We start from the raw sequence: 17,844 nt of genomic DNA, 5'->3' as shown, positions 1-17,844 counted from the left end.
TGATGTCTTTCTTTTGGTAATATTATTTATACTCCAATAAACAATAACAAATAAAATGTATAAAAATCACTACTGTTAGAGCTATCTAGGCCTAGATCAGGTGTAGGAGGCAAATCGGTCTCATCACTGAATGTTACTGTCATTTAGTATATCACTAATGTCATTAATTTGTAATCCACTTGCATTTGCAGCCATCAGACAAATAAATAGTGCCAAATGAATAATTAACACATTTTTTCAGGAGTACAACCTAGCAAATTCAATGAAGAATAATAACAGTTACGTATTTTTACATGAAAGTGAGGCATAAACCTGGTTACATCATTTAATTGCACTCTATCCTCATATTTACAATAGATTAAGACCTACAAAAAACTTTTATTATGAAAAAAACAACAATAAAAGTACAAAGTACCTGATTCACAGTGGCTCAACTGATTTGTTTACTTCAACAAAAAATTTCAGCTAGAACTTTTGTTGCTTGTCAACAAACCAGTAAATGTACTGCAAAAAAGTGGCTGCAATATTTGTTTCAAATAACTATTCCCGAGGGGTAGCAGCATAATGCAGAACCAGTAGAACCCACCGAACTAATCTCATATGTCAGTGAAACAAGACGTAGTACACCAGCTGTGCAGTGCCTGTGTTTGTCTGGAAAGGATTAAACATATTCCAATATGTTGATGTGTTCTATTGTTGAGGGACTGAAAGTAACTTATATCTGTGTCTTGGATTGTGCCTGCAGACTCCAGTAAGGTCTCAGCCCAACTCCAGGCCAGTCTCTCTGCTGGTGGCAGTGCCTGGGGAGGAGGAGTCTCTGCTGCATCCTTCGCTGATGTCTTCTGGGGAGGATAGTCACCCACAGGTAAATTTGTCTCAAGGCTTAATATCTATATAATTCAAAGTTTTTAATACAGCAGGGTTTTGCATTAATTAGGAGAGGTAGAGGTAATGATGTATACTTCATAAGTTGTTCAATAAAGTATGAATAAGTTAAAGTTGTTAATTCGATTTTTCAACACTCTGTACATTTACAGCAAGATAAATTAAAAACTTTTTGAAATGATCTGTGACAATAAATCTTTAAAATAAAGTTCCACATCTCCACCTTTACATATACAAATTTTTTAAAAGCAACCCTTCAACTCCAAAAAAAAAATACCTGTTACAGATTTTATGGATGGTTCAAATTAATTTTATTAAATTCTCTGGACACAAATAGGGTGGTTCAGTTGAAACGCAGTTTCTATCTCCGCTTGTACCACTACAATCAGGGTCCAAGGTGGTCTGGTTACCCCGTATGGTGACTGAAGCAGTGAGTTGGTTCTGTTGTAAAAGATCTTTATAAACTGGCCTGTCACCCCCTGTCTGCACACAGAATATTAAATATGCCATTCAATTGATATCTGGTGAGATGTTCAATGATAGCAGATGCTTTGATTTCACCATTCCGTGGCAATGCTAGACTCATACTGAACTGGGTAATACAGTTACCAACAAAGTAGAGTTGACAGGATCTAGTGGAACAGGCCTTACCTTTTGAGTACTCTGCAAACTTGCGGTAAAAAAGTAGGGTTTACCGGAATCTAGTGGAACAGGCCTTACCTTCTGATTACTCTGCAAACTTGCGGTAACAAAGTAGAGTTGACAGGAATCTAGTGGAACAGGCCTTACCTTTTGAGTACTCTGCAAACTTGCGGTAACAAAGTAGAGTTGACAGGATCTATTGGAACAGGCCTTACCTTCTGAGTACTCTGAAAACTTGCGGTAACAAAGTAGAGTTGACAGGAATCTAGTGGAACAGGCCTTACCTTCTGAGTACTCTGCAAACTTGCGGTAACAAAGTAGAGTTGACAGGATCTATTGGAACAGGCCTTACCTTCTGAGTACTCTGAAAACTTGCGGTAACAAAGTAGAGTTGACAGGAATCTAGTGGAACAGGCCTTACCTTCTGAGTACTCTGCAAACTTGCGGTAACAAAGTAGAGTTGACAGGAATCTAGTGGAACAGGCCTTACCTTCTGAGTACTCTGCAAACTTGCGGTAACAAAGTAGGGTTGACCGGAATCTAGTGGAACAGGCCTTACCTTCTGAGTACTCTGCAAACTTGCGGTAACAAAGTAGGGTTGACCGGAATCTAGTGGAACAGGCCTTACCTTTTGAGTACTCTGCAAACTTGCGGTAAAAAAGTAGGGTTTACCGGAATCTAGTGGAACAGGCCTTACCTTCTGATTACTCTGCAAACTTGCGGTAACAAAGTAGGGTTGACTGGAATCTAGTGGAACAGGCCTTACCTTCTGAGTACTCTGCAAACTTGCGGTAACAAAGTAGAGTTGACAGGAATCTATTGGAACAGGCCTTACCTTCTGAGTACTCTGCAAAACTTGCGGTAACAAAGTAGAGTTGACAGGAATCTAGTGGAACAGGCCTTACCTTCTGAGTACTCTGCAAACTTGCGGTAACAAAGTAGAGTTGACAGGAATCTAGTGGAACAGACCTTACCTTCTGAGTACTCTGCAAACTTGCGGTAACAAAGTAGAGTTGACAGGAATCTAGTGGAACAGGCCTTACCTTCTGAGTACTCTGCAAACTTGCGGTAACAAAGTAGAGGTTGACAGGAATCTAGTGGAACAGGCCTTACCTTCTGAGTACTCTGCAAACTTGCGGTAACAAAGTAGAGTTGACAGGAATCTAGTGGAACAGACCTTACCTTCTGAGTACTCTGCAAACTTGCGGTAACAAAGTAGAGTTGACAGGAATCTAGTGGAACAGACCTTACCTTCTGAGTACTCTGCAAACTTGCGGTAACAAAGTAGAGTTGACAGGATCTAGTGGAACAGGCCCTATCTTCCGAGTAGTCTGCAAACTTGCGGTAACAAAGTAGAGTTGACAGGATCTAGTGGAACAGGCCCTATCTTCTGAGTAGTCTGCAAACTTATGGTAACAAAGTAGGGTTGACTGGAATCTAGTGGAACAGGCCTTACCTTCTGAGTACTCTGCAAACTTGCGGTAACAAAGTAGAGTTGACAGGAATCTAGTGGAACAGGCCTTACCTTCTGAGTACTCTGCAAACTTGCGGTAACAAAGTAGAGTTGACAGGAATCTAGTGGAACAGGCCTTACCTTCTGAGTACTCTGCAAACTTGCGGTAACAAAGTAGGGTTGACTGGAATCTAGTGGAACAGGCCTTACCTTCTGAGTACTCTGCAAACTTGCGGTAACAAAGTAGAGTTGACAGGAATCTAGTGGAACAGGCCTTACCTTCTGAGTACTCTGCAAACTTGCGGTAACAAAGTAGAGTTGACAGGAATCTAGTGGAACAGGCCTTACCTTCTGAGTACTCTGCAAACTTGCGGTAACAAAGTAGAGTTGACAGGAATCTAGTGGAACAGGCCTTACTTCTGAGTACTCTGCAAACTTGCGGTAACAAAGTAGAGTTGACAGGAATCTAGTGGAACAGGCCCTATCTTCCGAGTAGTCTGCAAACTTATGGGTAACAAAGTAGGGTTGACTGGAATCTAGTGGAACAGGCCTTACTTTCTGAGTACTTTGCAAACTTGCGGTAACAAAGTAGAGTTGACAGGAATCTAGTGGAACAGGCCTTACCTTCTGAGTACTCTGCAAACTTGCGGTAACAAAGTAGAGTTGACAGGATCTATTGGAACAGGCCTTACCTTCTGAGTACTCTGAAAACTTGCGGTAACAAAGTAGAGTTGACAGGAATCTAGTGGAACAGGCCTTACCTTCTGAGTACTCTGCAAACTTGCGGTAACAAAGTAGAGTTGACAGGAATCTAGTGGAACAGGCCTTACCTTCTGAGTACTCTGCAAACTTGCGGTAACAAAGTAGAGTTGACAGGAATCTAGTGGAACAGGCCTTACCTTCTGAGTACTCTGCAAACTTGCGGTAACAAAGTAGAGTTGACAGGAATCTAGTGGAACAGGCCCTTACCTTCTGAGTACTCTGCAAACTTGCGGTAACAAAGTAGAGTTGACTGGAATCTAGTGGAACAGGCCTTACCTTCTGAGTACTTTGCAAACTTGCGGTAACAAAGTGGAGTTGGCAGGATCTAGTGGAACAGGCCCTATCTTCCGAGTAGTCTGCAAACTTATGGTAACAAAGTAGAGTTGACAGGAATCTAGTGGAACAGGCCCTATCTTCCGAGTAGTCTGCAAACTTATGGTAACAAAGTAGAGTTGACAGGAATCTAGTGGAACAGGCCTTACCTTCTGAGTACTCTGCAAACTTGCGGTAACAAAGTAGAGTTGACAGGATCTAGTGGAACAGGCCCTATCTTCCGAGTAGTCTGCAAACTTATGGTAACAAAGTAGAGTTGACAGGAATCTAGTGGAACAGGCCTTACCTTCTGAGTACTTTGCAAACTTATGGTAACAAAGTAGGGTTGACTGGAATCTAGTGGAACAGGCCTTACCTTCTGAGTACTTTGCAAACTTGTGGTAACAAAGTAGAGTTGACTGGAATCTAGTGGAACAGGCCTTACCTTCTGAGTACTCTGCAAACTTGCGGTAACAAAGTAGAGTTGACAGGAATCTAGTGGAACAGGCCTTACCTTCTGAGTACTCTGCAAAACTTGCGGTAACAAAGTAGAGTTGACAGGAATCTAGTGGAACAGGCCTTACCTTCTGAGTACTTTGCAAACTTGCGGTAACAAAGTAGAGTTGACAGGAATCTAGTGGAACAGGCCTTACCTTCTGAGTACTCTGCAAACTTGCGGTAACAAAGTAGAGTTGACTGGAATCTAGTGGAACAGGCCTTACCTTTCTGAGTACTTTGCAAACTTGCGGTAACAAAGTAGAATGTCTCAATTTGCTTATTCTAAAACAAAACTACCTGGCTCATAGCAAAAAATGGAAATAATTTATTTTATTTTTTACCACTACTTGAAATCTCCAATTCTAATCATTGAAAGATAAGAGTTATTTAATTGTTAATGGTTATGTGTATATTTTGGGTATAATATGAATGTACAAGTAACATGTTATATTTCAGTAACTTAAAAAAGATAAAAAAGTGTTAATACAATTTTAGTGGAAGTAAGGACATTTTTATGTTTGAAGACGATTGTGCACTGTCTATTTAAAATACTTTTATAATAAGATTAGATATTCAACATTAATAAAATAAAAATTATATTGTATATACCATGATGATTAAATACAATTATTTAAATTAGTATTCACATATTGAATTGTTGATGGTAATAAAGCTCCATTTTAAAATATCTCTTAGGCTTTAAAATATCTAAATTACATTTTTTTCCAGCCCAGTTCCAATTTTCTTTTAAAATAACTATGTAAGTAACAAGTTCAAAACTTGATTTTTTGTTCATAAATATTAATTTTCACAAGAAGCGCAGTCATCAACAAAAAATCATGCCAGCACAGAAAAAAATACTTTCTTAGTTGGTTGATACATAGGGATATATATATATATATGTAAGTAATTTGTGATACATACGTACATATGTTGTTTTCATCTATTCAGTTGTATAGTTTTGACAGCCAGAACCAGAAGATATGAATACAGTGTAGTATAATAAGAATTCAATTTTCAGGAGGACTGTTAGTGGACAAGGCGATAGACTGACTGAGGTGGTCAAGGTATATACGAGTATTGTAGTCTGGACATCTTGAGAGCTTTTGTACTTTTGGATCTGCTGGTTAACATTACATTTCGTGTTGTCGCTAAAATCTGGTTGTATATAGCTTTAGTTGTGTTCTTTATAGAAGGGTATTGTGGCTGTGTTTGTTTTTTTTTGTAAAACTCATGTCATGTGAGATTTCCACAAGCCAGAAGCATTAAACTTCCACCTCAAAGGCTGTATCCCCCTAACATTGTTCACAATTGTACTTATCTGAGGTGTAAAGCATGTCCTTCACAATTTCTCGTTATATAAGTTTTTTCACAGAAAAAAACATTTTACCCTGCACTCAAAGCATTCTTTCATTACTTTGTCATTTTAAAGTAATAAGCTCCTTTATTCTACAATTATATGTAAAGCAAAGATCTCTTAACAGCACAAAAATCATTTTATATAAAATGTAGTCTACAAAAATGTTTGAATTTCGTTATTATTTAAAAATAATATTACAGTTTCTGATTTATTGTATTAGTCAAGAGAGTATTAATGCATAGTAAGTCATACTAAGTGACTGCATGCTGCAGTTATGTTTATTGTTAAACTCTGCCCATTGCAATCGTTCTCATGACAATTTCCATGTTATTTGTTTATGTTTTCATGGCCATTACTCCTATACACAAAACCAGCGTAATCAGCAAATTTATAGGCTTATACAATATGATGTGGGTTTGTGAACACGACAGCTGCTGTGATTTTTTATTTATATAAACTAAAATTTGGCATAAAAAGTATTTTCCTTGGATAAAGCTATATACAAAGCTTTAACTTGAATAACATTGTAAGTATATCTTGTACTTCAAAAGTCACTTTAACAAATTAGAAAATTCAAGATACCAGTCCTTCAAAACGATGATTGTATCTCACCTATGAAGCATCATGGAACAAACAGGAAATAGCGTTTGAATTCTCATATCATTTTATAACACATTTAATGTTTCACAAGGTTTCAAGATAGCTGGATTACAACATTTGAAAATTATACAATAACATCAAAGCGATAAAAAATAGTGGTAAAAAATAGTTTCTGATCATTTTCATGCGAGTTTTTAACAAACTGGAAAAGTAGAAACTTACACAACTTGTGTTTTAGATTTATTAAATGAACATTCTTCTTGTCAAAAAATTTGTTTTTAGGGAGGAAAGGAAGTAGTATCCTTCTGCTTATCTCTGATTAGACCCAGTTATTACAATATTGTTCCCATCTGCACAGAAACAGAACGAGTTTAATGTAATAGTCTCTTACCGCTTGTCTCTGATTGTACCCAGTTATTACAATATTGTTCCCATGTACACAGAGACAGAATGAGTTTAATGTAATAGTCTCCTATCGCTTATATCTGATTAGACCCAGTTATTACAATATTGTTCCCATCTGCACAGAGACAGAACGAGTTTAATGTAATAGTCTCTTACCACTTATCTCTGATTAGACCCAGTTATTACAATATTGTTCCCATCTACACAGAGACAGAACAAGTTTAATGTAATAGTCTCTTACCGCTTATCTCTGATTAGATCCAGTTATTACAATATTGTTCCCATTTGCACAGAAACAGAGCGAGTTAATTGGTCCATCAATCATCTTTCTAATAATCCATAAGTAACGTGTAAAACTTTTATAACTCCTTTATAATTTGGTAGTGAAGGAAACACAATGGTTTATTTATATCACTTAAGTGGGGTCTTCCTTTTTTATTAAATTGTGAGGAATTAAAAAAAATTATAAATTTGTTACCGTATATTGAAATAGAATTTACAAAATGTGTTTGTGTGTTAATGAGTTTGGTAGTATTTTATTGGTAATCAAAAAGTGTAACTTATTCAATAATACATAAATTTATTGTTACATATTAAAGTCACTAGTAAAAATTGTAAAAAAATAAAATAAAAGTGAAATAATAGTACAGAACATGGAATTGTTATGCACAATCCCCACAGAAGGAGCACGAAGAGTGAGAAGCATTTGTTTGGTTAGTAAGAGCTGTCAGTCTTCAACTGAGTACGCTGTAACACAGTGACATCTGGAATCTGTCAAAACAGCTTTACTAGGTGGAGTCTCTACTTTTTAGATTCAACCAGGTGTTCGCAAGTTTTCCGTTAAAAACTCTGTCTCCCCACCTCATAGGCTGCTAAGGCACCACTCTGTGGTATGCACTATGCATTAGCTTCCTTTTGAAAGCAGTACAGTAGATATTCCACTAGTGAAGCTGTTTTGACATTGTTTCGTCTCTTCAGATACATATAGACAGTACATTTAGTAGACATTTTACTTTTGCCACAGTGTTATTTGTAGTATGAGTAACAAATAACACTGCAGCAAAAGAAAAATCCGAACAACTATCAGTGAGCAGGGGAGTGCTGCAAGGTTCTGTTCTTGGACCAGTCTTGTATATACTCAACCAATGAAAAAAATTACAAATACCTCATAGGCTAATCATGTCTTTGAACATGGCTAAGCAATACTGCTACCTAATTGATTTGGTATTAAATGAATGAATAATCCAACAGCTAATTTTCACTAATTCTCAAAACCATTACCCATGGCCTGTCAGAAGTAACTGCAACAGAATACAGAAAATACCTAGGACTAACTTTGGAGCAAAACTTATCTTGGGCATATCATATTAATCAACTTTGTCGTAAATTCAATGCAGTAAAAAAAGTGACATAAATTAGCAACTTTGCTTGTTATACAAAAGAGGACTATTAGAGCTCTAAAGGACTAAGACCATTGGACACATGCTTAGCATTGTAGAACTACATTCATGAGACAATCATCTTTACAATAAAAACAGGGCAAGCGAGGACTGGCGATAGACACATCCACGACACCAAACACAAGAGTAACTTCCTCCTACATCAACATCAACTCAGCCTATTTGAGAAGAAGCTTTCATATCGCAGCAATATTCTTCAACATTCTACCCAAAACCGTAAGAGGATTCCCAGAGAACAGCTTTATAACTTCCTCGAGATACTGGCTGCTGGAGCGTCAACCTGCACTATCGAAGAGTTTGTTCAATTGAGGACACACAACTTTTGACAAACACTGACACATACATGAATTATAATATAAATATTTATGACCTTTGCTTTGTTCTCCAATCAAATGTGCAATAGAGATATATTATATTCTGCAGCAGATTCCAGCTGTCCCTGTGTTACAACATACTCAGTTGAAAATTGAGGACCTGCTCTTGCTCTGTGGAGTACCATCAAAGCCAGTATAACAGACTAAATTCTGTTATTTATGATTTGTTTGGTCTTTCTTCATTGTATCATACAGAATAATATCATATACAAGAATTTAACAATGTATATGTATATATAAATACAAACATACTTTTGCCTTTAGGAGTCCTAACAAAAACAATTAACAGTTATTGTCATTTATGATTTACTAGTGTTTATTATACTTATAAAAATACATGTAAATAGTATTTTGGTTTATTATTTTGTGTTTTGTGTGATACATGTTATGCGAGTAGGACTTTTGGTATATCTTGTTATTATAACATTTAAATTTATTCAAGCTATTTCCTTAAGAAAACCTATATCCTGTCATCAATTGTCAGAATGGTATATTAACAGTAATCGGTGCATGGTTCTTGGGCAGTGTTTTGTAAAATTATTAATTCAAACAAATTAAAATGTTGGTATAAAATGTATTTTGACACAAAAGTAGCATGTCAAAATTATATGAAATCTAATATTGCAGTTTTGTTTAGTTTCTAACTACATCCACCTACTTTTTATTTTATTGTGATTGTACTTGTATGTTTGTATGTGGATAATAACATTAGAAATGCTGACTAACTAATTGTTAAATATTTCATCTTGTTTTTGGAGTTAACAAAATTACACAACATTTAGTTGTCCTCTACATTCTGATGGACCAAATTTAGATGACCATCACTATATTAAAACATTATGTTTAAGATAATTTGATAACAACTTGTTTTTTTATTAAAACGTTTAAGAAATTAAAGTAAGTACAAAAAAAAAACAAAATAATTTTCACTGATTACATGAACAATGTTCATTGAGCCGTTACTGAACACTGATGTAATGCAAATGTGCCTGGAGCCCATGATGGAGATGCTCACCTCACTGTTCTGTAATGTATCATAATGCCAATTAGTGTATTAGTGACAACAAATGATTTGAAAGTATAAAAATATTTCAGACTTTTGCCATCATTATGTTACAAAAGTAGAAAACTACTTTCAAGGATTTTAATAAATCCTTTTCTCCTGGTGTAAAATACCAAATATATGAGGTAGACAAGCAGAAATCATAATGTGGCAATCAATTTGCCAAAGTAAAAGATTTGACAACAGAATAATCTGTACATAAGAGGTTCAACCTTATTAACCTGAGGCAAGGCTGTCAAGTACAGGTGCCCTGTGCAGCAGTGGTTGGGAGGGGAGAGACCAGACACAAGTCATACTGTGCTGTGGTTCAGTTTTATTGCTTATGTTTCTGTGATTGCTGCAATTTGTTTAGCTTTTATAATTGATTCTTTTTTAATATTGGCTATTAATGATAATGATAGCAAATATCCAACACTCTGTTATAAATTTTGAAGTTGTTTCTTGTGGTAAAACTTTGTTCCTTCCCTTTAACATAGGAAATGACCAAGGAAAATGTCATCATCCTCTTTGTTAGTACGAATTTAAATTTATGTAGCTGATTTGTTCTACAGGGGACAGGAAAAATGCCATCGTTCTCGACCTCCACTCTGAGTAAGGTGGCCTCATCTTTGCTCGGTTCCCGGCGCAACACATTGGTGTCAGCGCCGGCTGTAACCATTACACCGGCTGGTTCTGTGGAGACCCTCAACCGTTCAGTCCGGTACAACACCACGGACCAGTCGAGCGACGATGAGAGTACACCACTCATGAGCGAACTCTCTTCTCCCACACACAACGCTGACTTTGCTAACCGAGCGTTCGCCTCACCCCCGAGCTCGGACCTGTCCCCTTGCCATGACGGACCCCAGGGCTACAGTGGCTCCCCACTCTACCCCACCAGCTGCCAAGAAGAGATCCGTCTCTCCAGTAGACTGGTCACCAGCCTGTCCCGCCAGGATGCCGTGGACAGTGAGGACGAGGTACAATCTCCGTGGGATGATCCGGAGACCACTGTGTAACTTGTGATACTTCTCCCATCTCCAGCAGACTGGTCACCAGCCTGTCCAGCCAGGATGCCGTGGACAGTGAGGACGAGGTACAATCTCCGAGGGATGATCCGGAGACCACTGTGTAACTTGTGATACTTCTCCCATCTCCAGCAGACTGGTCACCAGCCTGTCCAGCCAGGATGCCGTGGACAGTGAGGACGAGGTACAATCTCCGTGGGATGATCCGGAGACCACTGTGTAACTTGTGATACTTCTCCCATCTCCAGCAGACTGGTCACCAGCCTGTCCAGCCAGGATGCCGTGGACAGTGAGGACGAGGTACAATCTCCGAGGGATGATCCGGAGACCACTGTGTAACTTGTGATACTTCTCCCATCTCCAGCAGACTGGTCACCAGCCTGTCCAGCCAGGATGCCGTGGACAGTGAGGACGAGGTACAATCTCCGAGGGATGATCCGGAGACCACTGTGTAACTTGTGATACTTCTCCCATCTCCAGCAGACTGGTCACCAGCCTGTCCAGCCAGGATGCCGTGGACAGTGAGGACGAGGTACAATCTCCGTGGGGATGATCCGGAGACCACTGTGTAACTTGTGATACTTCTCCCATCTCCAGCAGACTGGTCACCAGCCTGTCCAGCCAGGATGCCGTGGACAGTGAGGACGAGGTACAATCTCCGAGGGATGATCCGGAGACCACTGTGTAACTTGTGATACTTCTCCCATCTCCAGCAGACTGGTCACCAGCCTGTCCAGCCAGGATGCCGTGGACAGTGAGGACGAGGTACAATCTCCGTGGGATGATCCGGAGACCACTGTGTAACTTGTGATACTTCTCCCATCTCCAGCAGACTGGTCACCAGCCTGTCCAGCCAGGATGCCGTGGACAGTGAGGACGAGGTACAATCTCCGTGGGATGATCCGGAGACCACTGTGTAACTTGTGATACTTCTCCCATCTCCAGCAGACTGGTCACCAGCCTGTCCAGCCAGGATGCTGTGGACAGTGAGTAGAGGTACAATCTCCGTGGGATGACTCCAACTACAATATTTAACTTTATTATAGTATGGAAGATATTTTTATCGCACTGCAAAGTAACAGAGAGAAAGCAGAATTCACACATTAGATTGTGTTTAGAATTATTAATTTTTTGTGCTTACAAAATTAGGAATCTGCAATTTTTTATGTTGACATCAGTCATATGAAACTACCAATTTTATGAAAAGCTACTGTTTTCATTGGTTTTATTGTAATGACAAAAAAGTATTTGTACTTTCCATTTCGAATTGTGTGAATGTCATAGAATTTAAATTGAAGATCAATTTTCTAAGGATTACAGTTGTATAAAAATGTCTCAATCAGGAAATGGCAAACTTCTACATTTGTGACTTACAATATTTAAACTATTACATGTTTTACCAAATATTGGAAATATGGCGTGTTTCACAAGTGCATGCTGAATGTTATAGTATAAATGTTAAACCAATCTTTTATGCATTTTGTTATGCATTGTACTTTTATTGAATTTATTTATTTTTTATTCCCAATGAATTTAATCATGTGATCATCGATGTATTTTATATTATAATAATATAGAGCGGTTTAGAGTCTTTTAGTTTTAAATAATTTTGTGATAATATTATATCCTCATGAGCTCCTTGTACGTCTTGTTATTTGTATTCCGTGAGCATAAATGTTGTAAGCTTTAATGTTGATTACCTCAGAAATCTATTTCTTGGGTATTTCTTTGCAGGAATTAAATCTAATATATAAAATTGTACTTATTTAAATCTTGAGTGGGGTTGATTTAACATATATTGTTATGTGTTATCTAATAATATTAACTTCTTTGTTATATATTTACTGTGCGTTTCTTTATAAACAGCACTTTGTTATTCAATCAATGTTCTATCAATGGGAAATTTTGTTTATTAGAGGAATGAATTGAATCATGAGGTTAGCGAAACCTTTTGTTTTTGGAGCTGTTTCAATATTTTGAACCTAATGAAAAATTATGAACTTAGCCAATATGAAAACCATTCTCCTAGTACATGTATAAAAAATTGATTTAAAAAAATGTGATATGTTTTATTACAATTTATTTTCTTCTAATTATTTTATAATAATATTCTGGGATTTTCTGCATAAATACATTACATAATATATAGACTACTACATTTTATATGTATTTATGTAGAAAATGTTCAATGTAGAGGAAAAATAACAAAAACATTTAACGTTTTCCCCATCATATTATATTAACAAAAAAATTGGTTTAGTTGAATCTCACACACTTTTCCTTTTTCAGATTACATAGTGTCATCGGCATAATGTCTTTATGAATATAGTTTTATTATTTGATACAAACATTTTAAAACTTTAAAAAGTTACTTTTGAAAATTTGTATACTTGCAATTTCCAATGACTGATGGAACATCATTGTTTAGTTTATAGGAGTGCTAGAGTTATTTTCTTACTTTAAATACGGTATATATTTTTACAGATAAACGTAAACAATTGTTTATTAATTACTGTATTTACGTAGTTCATGTTATGTAAGTTATTGTTCCAGTTTCATTATGTATAACTAGTTAAGGAATATTTAGTGTAATTTTGCATTTTTATATGTTGTATTATTAGTTGGAATTTAAATTGTTAAATCTAGTCAATAAGTACTTACTATAGCTTTGTACTTATTGAGTTTCATACATTTAACTGTGTGAAACTAAATAATTCTACATTAGTAAATGTAAATTATGTTTCACATTGAGAGGATGATTGTCTAGTAATTAGACAATCAATTAACCTTTAACTATAGATTTAATTAACCCTAACTATTTTGTGCTCATGTGAGAAAGCCTAGCCAGAAGATAATTAATTAACTAGCCAATTATGTAATGAAATAACCTCAACTGCTTCTCGCACCTCAGTTCACCACCTGTCATGTATAATCAAAGTATTTTTGTAAACAATAAATTGGAATTCTTTGATGAGAAGTCAGTTATAAAAAAGTTTTCATTAGCGAAAGATAAAGAGTTGAACAGGTGTAAAAAATAACCTAAATATTAAGGATTTTTAATTAAAAAATGCATATTTAGTACATCAGTGTATGTGACTGTTAGTTTTTATCCTATTTGATTTAATATAAAACATCAGTTTGTGTAATGGTGTTCCCATTATCAATAGGATAAATATTCATGTGTGATTTGTTATGTAAATTAATTTGTCAAAAGATTAAACCAATATTTATTTTTAATAAATTTATACAACTGTTGAGTCAGTGTAAGTGACATATTTCTCAAAGAAATAACTTAAATATCGTCTATTATTTGGTTTATTATCTCTTAACTGAAGATGGTTCTTCATAAAAGTAGAATCTTAGTAGTAGGATTTTGGAAGTTCTTTTTAGTTTGAAAAAATGTAATTTGTTAGCCTGACTTGAAAGAAAAGCAACAGTTATAGCTTAGAGGTACGATGTCATACTGGAGTCCCGTTGATCCGAACTAATTGGAACTGAACTCAGTTCGGATTACGTGATTTTTCGGGTTTGCCGGAATAACAGAAAAACACAGTTTTAAGCATGAGGATGGGTCTATTTTTTTTGTTAATTATTAACATTGTTTTTAGAATACGTTTTCTGACTGTAGTACTGTAATTCATGCAAAAAATGTGTTGGACTGCAAATACTAAGCAAAGTTAGTAAGTTAAAGTACACCGCAGTAGTGTGAGTTCTACTGTTATACAATGTGAGCGTACATTGTACATGTTCACACGCTATGGACCAAACTGTACTCTCCTTCCCTCGCGAACCAAAATTACACACACGGACTCATAGAACAGATGCACATTACAGTGTAGTCTGCAGTAGTGGCAGTTCAGGTTAACCGGATGTTCGGATTAAACGTGTTCGGATTAGCAGGACTCCACTGTATTATAAACAGCTGTTCCTGTCACACAGTCCAGCGAAGCTCTAGGCGCAATATCACGTAATAACTTTATCTGTACATTCATGGATTATGGACCAACAAATTAAAGTCCTTTGACCAGTTCTTTCATTTGGTAACATATAATTATTAGACTGAATAAATCTATTAAAATAAAAACATTGATTTAAAAATGATATTTGCATTCGTAACATCCACCTAAATGCAAAAATTGGATGTAGCCATAAAATGTAACATTAAGTTCAGTGGCAGGCAGTTGCACATTAATTTCAGTAACAGGCAGGTGCACATTCAGTTCAGTGGCAGGCAATTGCACATTCATTTCAGTAACAGGCAGGTGCACATTCAGTTCAGTGAACGGCAATTGCACATTCTTTTCAGTAACAGGCAGGTGCACATTAAGTTCAGTGGCAGGCAATTGCACATTCATTTCAGTAACAGGCAGGTGCACATTCAGTTCAGTGAACGGCAATTGCACATTCTTTTCAGTAACAGGCAGGTGCACATTCAGTTCAGTGAACAGCAATTGCACATTCATTTCAGTAACAGGCAGGTGCACATTCAGTTCAGTGGCAGGCAATTGCACATTCTTTTCAGTAACAGGCAGGTGCACATTCAGTTCAGTGGCAGGCAATTGCACATTCATTTCAGTAACAGGTAGGTGCACATTCAGTTCAGTGAACGGCAATTTCACATTCTTTTCAGTAACAGGCAGGTGCACATTCAGTTCAGTGAACGGCAATTGCACATTCTTTTCAGTAACAGGCAGGTGCACATTAAGTTCAGTAACAGGCAGGTGCACATTCAGTTCAGTGAAAGGCAATTGCACATTCTTTTCAGTAACAGGCAGGTGCACATTCAGTTCAGTGGCAGGCAGTTGCACATTCATTTCAGTAACAGGCAGGTGCACATTCAGTTCAGTGGCAGGCAATTGCACATTCATTTCAGTAACAGGCAGGTGCACATTCAGTTCAGTGGCAGGCAATTGCACATTTATTTCAGTAACAGGCAGGTGCACATTCAGTTCAGTGAACGGCAATTGCACATTCTTTTCAGTAACAGGCAGGTGCACATTAAGTTCAGTGGCAGGCAGTTGCACATTCATTTCAGTAACAGGCAGGTGCACATTCAGTTCAGTGAACAGCAATTGCACATTCTTTTCAGTAACAGGCAGGTGCACATTCAGTTCAGTGGCAGGCAATTTCACATTCATTTCAGTAACAGGCAGGTGCACATTCAGTTCAGTGGCAGGCAATTGCACATTCATTTCAGTAACAGGCAGGTGCACATTCAGTTCAGTGGCAGGCAATTTCACATTCATTTCAGTAACAGGCAGGTGCACATTCAGTTCAGTGGCAGGCAATTGCACATTCTTTTCAGTAACAGGCAGGTGCACATTCAGTTCAGTGGCAGGCAATTGCACATTCATTTCAGTAACAGGCAGGTGCACATTAAGTTCAGTGGCAGGTAATTGCACATTCATTTCAGTAACATGCAGGTGCATGCACATTAAGTTCATTAGCAGGCAATTGCACATTCATTTCAGTAACAGGCAGGTGCATATTCAGTTCAGTGGCAGGCAATTGCACATTGATTTCAGTAACAGGCAGGTGCACAATCAGTTTAGTGGTGGGCAGAAGTGAACATTTTTAGAATGTTTTAAAAGAAAATGAAATTAACACAAAGATAATAATCTTTTTTCTCTTAATTCATTTTATGTCCCAAAGATTAGATCCACGTTTCAAAATTTCTTGTAAAACACGTAAAAATTAAAAAAAAGAAGGGTAATAGGACCTTATTCCCCTGGAATAAAGAGGCATGGGACTTGGGCCTCCCAGAATACACAAATAAATACTTTATTGTCCCAATAAGCACGTCACATTGAGACTAATAGAATAAATAGTGCATCTACTTTTGTAATCACATTATCAAATCAGGAAAGTTTAATAGTAATTTACAACTAATTATAAATTTCTTGTAAACATGATTTCATAAATTAATTGTGAAAGTTAAAGTAGTTTGTGAAAATGTTGGTGCAAGAAATAGATGTGGATTGTGCTTCTTTTAAAGGTGTTTACAAATAAATACCGACGAAGATTCAATATTCACTTGTTATTGCGTAAAACATGATGCAAGCTCACAAGACTTAAGTATTTAAATATAATTATAAATATCACTTTACATTAAGCTCAGAATCAACGCTTCACAGCTGAGAAGTTTGTACAATTAGAGCATTTACACTTACTTAACAGATTTCAGTTTCTAGTGGAGAGGCTTGTGTAGACGCTGAAATATTTGCTTTTAGTCACATTTAAGTATAAACAATTTGCATTTGCTCTGCAAATTTTAATAATTCTTTATTCCTTGTGATGATATAAGGTGCCTTTTAGATTACTATAATGAGGTATGTAGAAACATTAATGTGATTTAGTTATGCTTGTAAGTTTCAGCATTTTATGAAGATTATGAAAAATGTGTAACATTATGTGAGGATAATAATTATTTAAAACTTACAGCTTAACTCGCAATCTGATATTTGTTTTATTCAGGCAGTGAATACAAGTTGTATTTTAATACGGATGTTGGACCAATAGTGGGTTTATACTAGTCAGTCTAACTGTAAATGTTTTTTGCATTAGAGTTTAGTATGAATAAATATACTTTGTAATAAAAATATTAATGTTTTTTGTCAACCCTTTTGGTTTTACTGAAAAGATGTCTCCTGGGTATCTGAGAATGGCAGTCATCACATGTCATCACAATTTTGGGTTTGTAAGTTGAGAATTCACACAATGTAGGTTACCCCCATTCATACATGTACATCTGTGGTTGTTAGCAAATCTGTATAGAGAAACGCAGGGAGAAATGTGATCTGATCACATAATCTATGAAATGAGAATTCACACAATGTAGGTTACCCCCATTCATACATGTACATCTGTGGTTGTTAGCAAATCTGTATAGAGAAACGCAGGGAGAAATGTGATCTGATCACATAATCTATGAAATGAGAATTCACACAATGTAGGTTACCCCCATTCATACATGTACATCTGTGGTTGTTAGCAAATCTGTATAGAGAAACTGAGGGAAAAATG

The 17,844-nt window shown here is 36.7% G+C and overlaps 2 protein-coding genes across 3 annotated transcripts in view; both read left to right on the top strand.

The window, feature by feature from the left end:
• Positions 1-10,829, top strand: part of LOC124368384 (kinase D-interacting substrate of 220 kDa B) — a 149,931-nt gene extending 139,102 nt beyond the window's left edge. For both annotated transcript variants that reach the window (XM_046825672.1, XM_046825673.1), the window contains 2 exons: positions 746-865; positions 10,366-10,829. In XM_046825672.1, the coding sequence (XP_046681628.1) occupies positions 746-865; positions 10,366-10,812 (567 nt within the window). In that variant the 3' untranslated portion in view covers positions 10,813-10,829. The remainder of the gene's footprint in view (positions 1-745; positions 866-10,365) is intronic.
• A 3,749-nt stretch (positions 10,830-14,578) lies between these two features.
• On the top strand, positions 14,579-17,422 carry LOC124368369. The gene is made up of 3 exons (XM_046825653.1): positions 14,579-14,590; positions 15,408-16,213; positions 16,272-17,422. Exons 1-3 carry the CDS (start codon positions 14,579-14,581, stop codon positions 16,387-16,389), a joined length of 936 nt encoding a protein of 311 aa, XP_046681609.1. The 3' UTR covers positions 16,390-17,422.
• The last annotated feature ends 422 nt before the right edge of the window (positions 17,423-17,844 follow it).

This window comes from Homalodisca vitripennis, chromosome 8, assembly GCF_021130785.1.
Source record: "Homalodisca vitripennis isolate AUS2020 chromosome 8, UT_GWSS_2.1, whole genome shotgun sequence".
Classification (NCBI taxonomy): Eukaryota; Metazoa; Arthropoda; class Insecta; order Hemiptera; family Cicadellidae; genus Homalodisca; species Homalodisca vitripennis.
The sequence above is the reverse complement of the archived record's forward strand: the minus strand, read 5'-3'. Positions and strand labels throughout refer to the sequence as shown.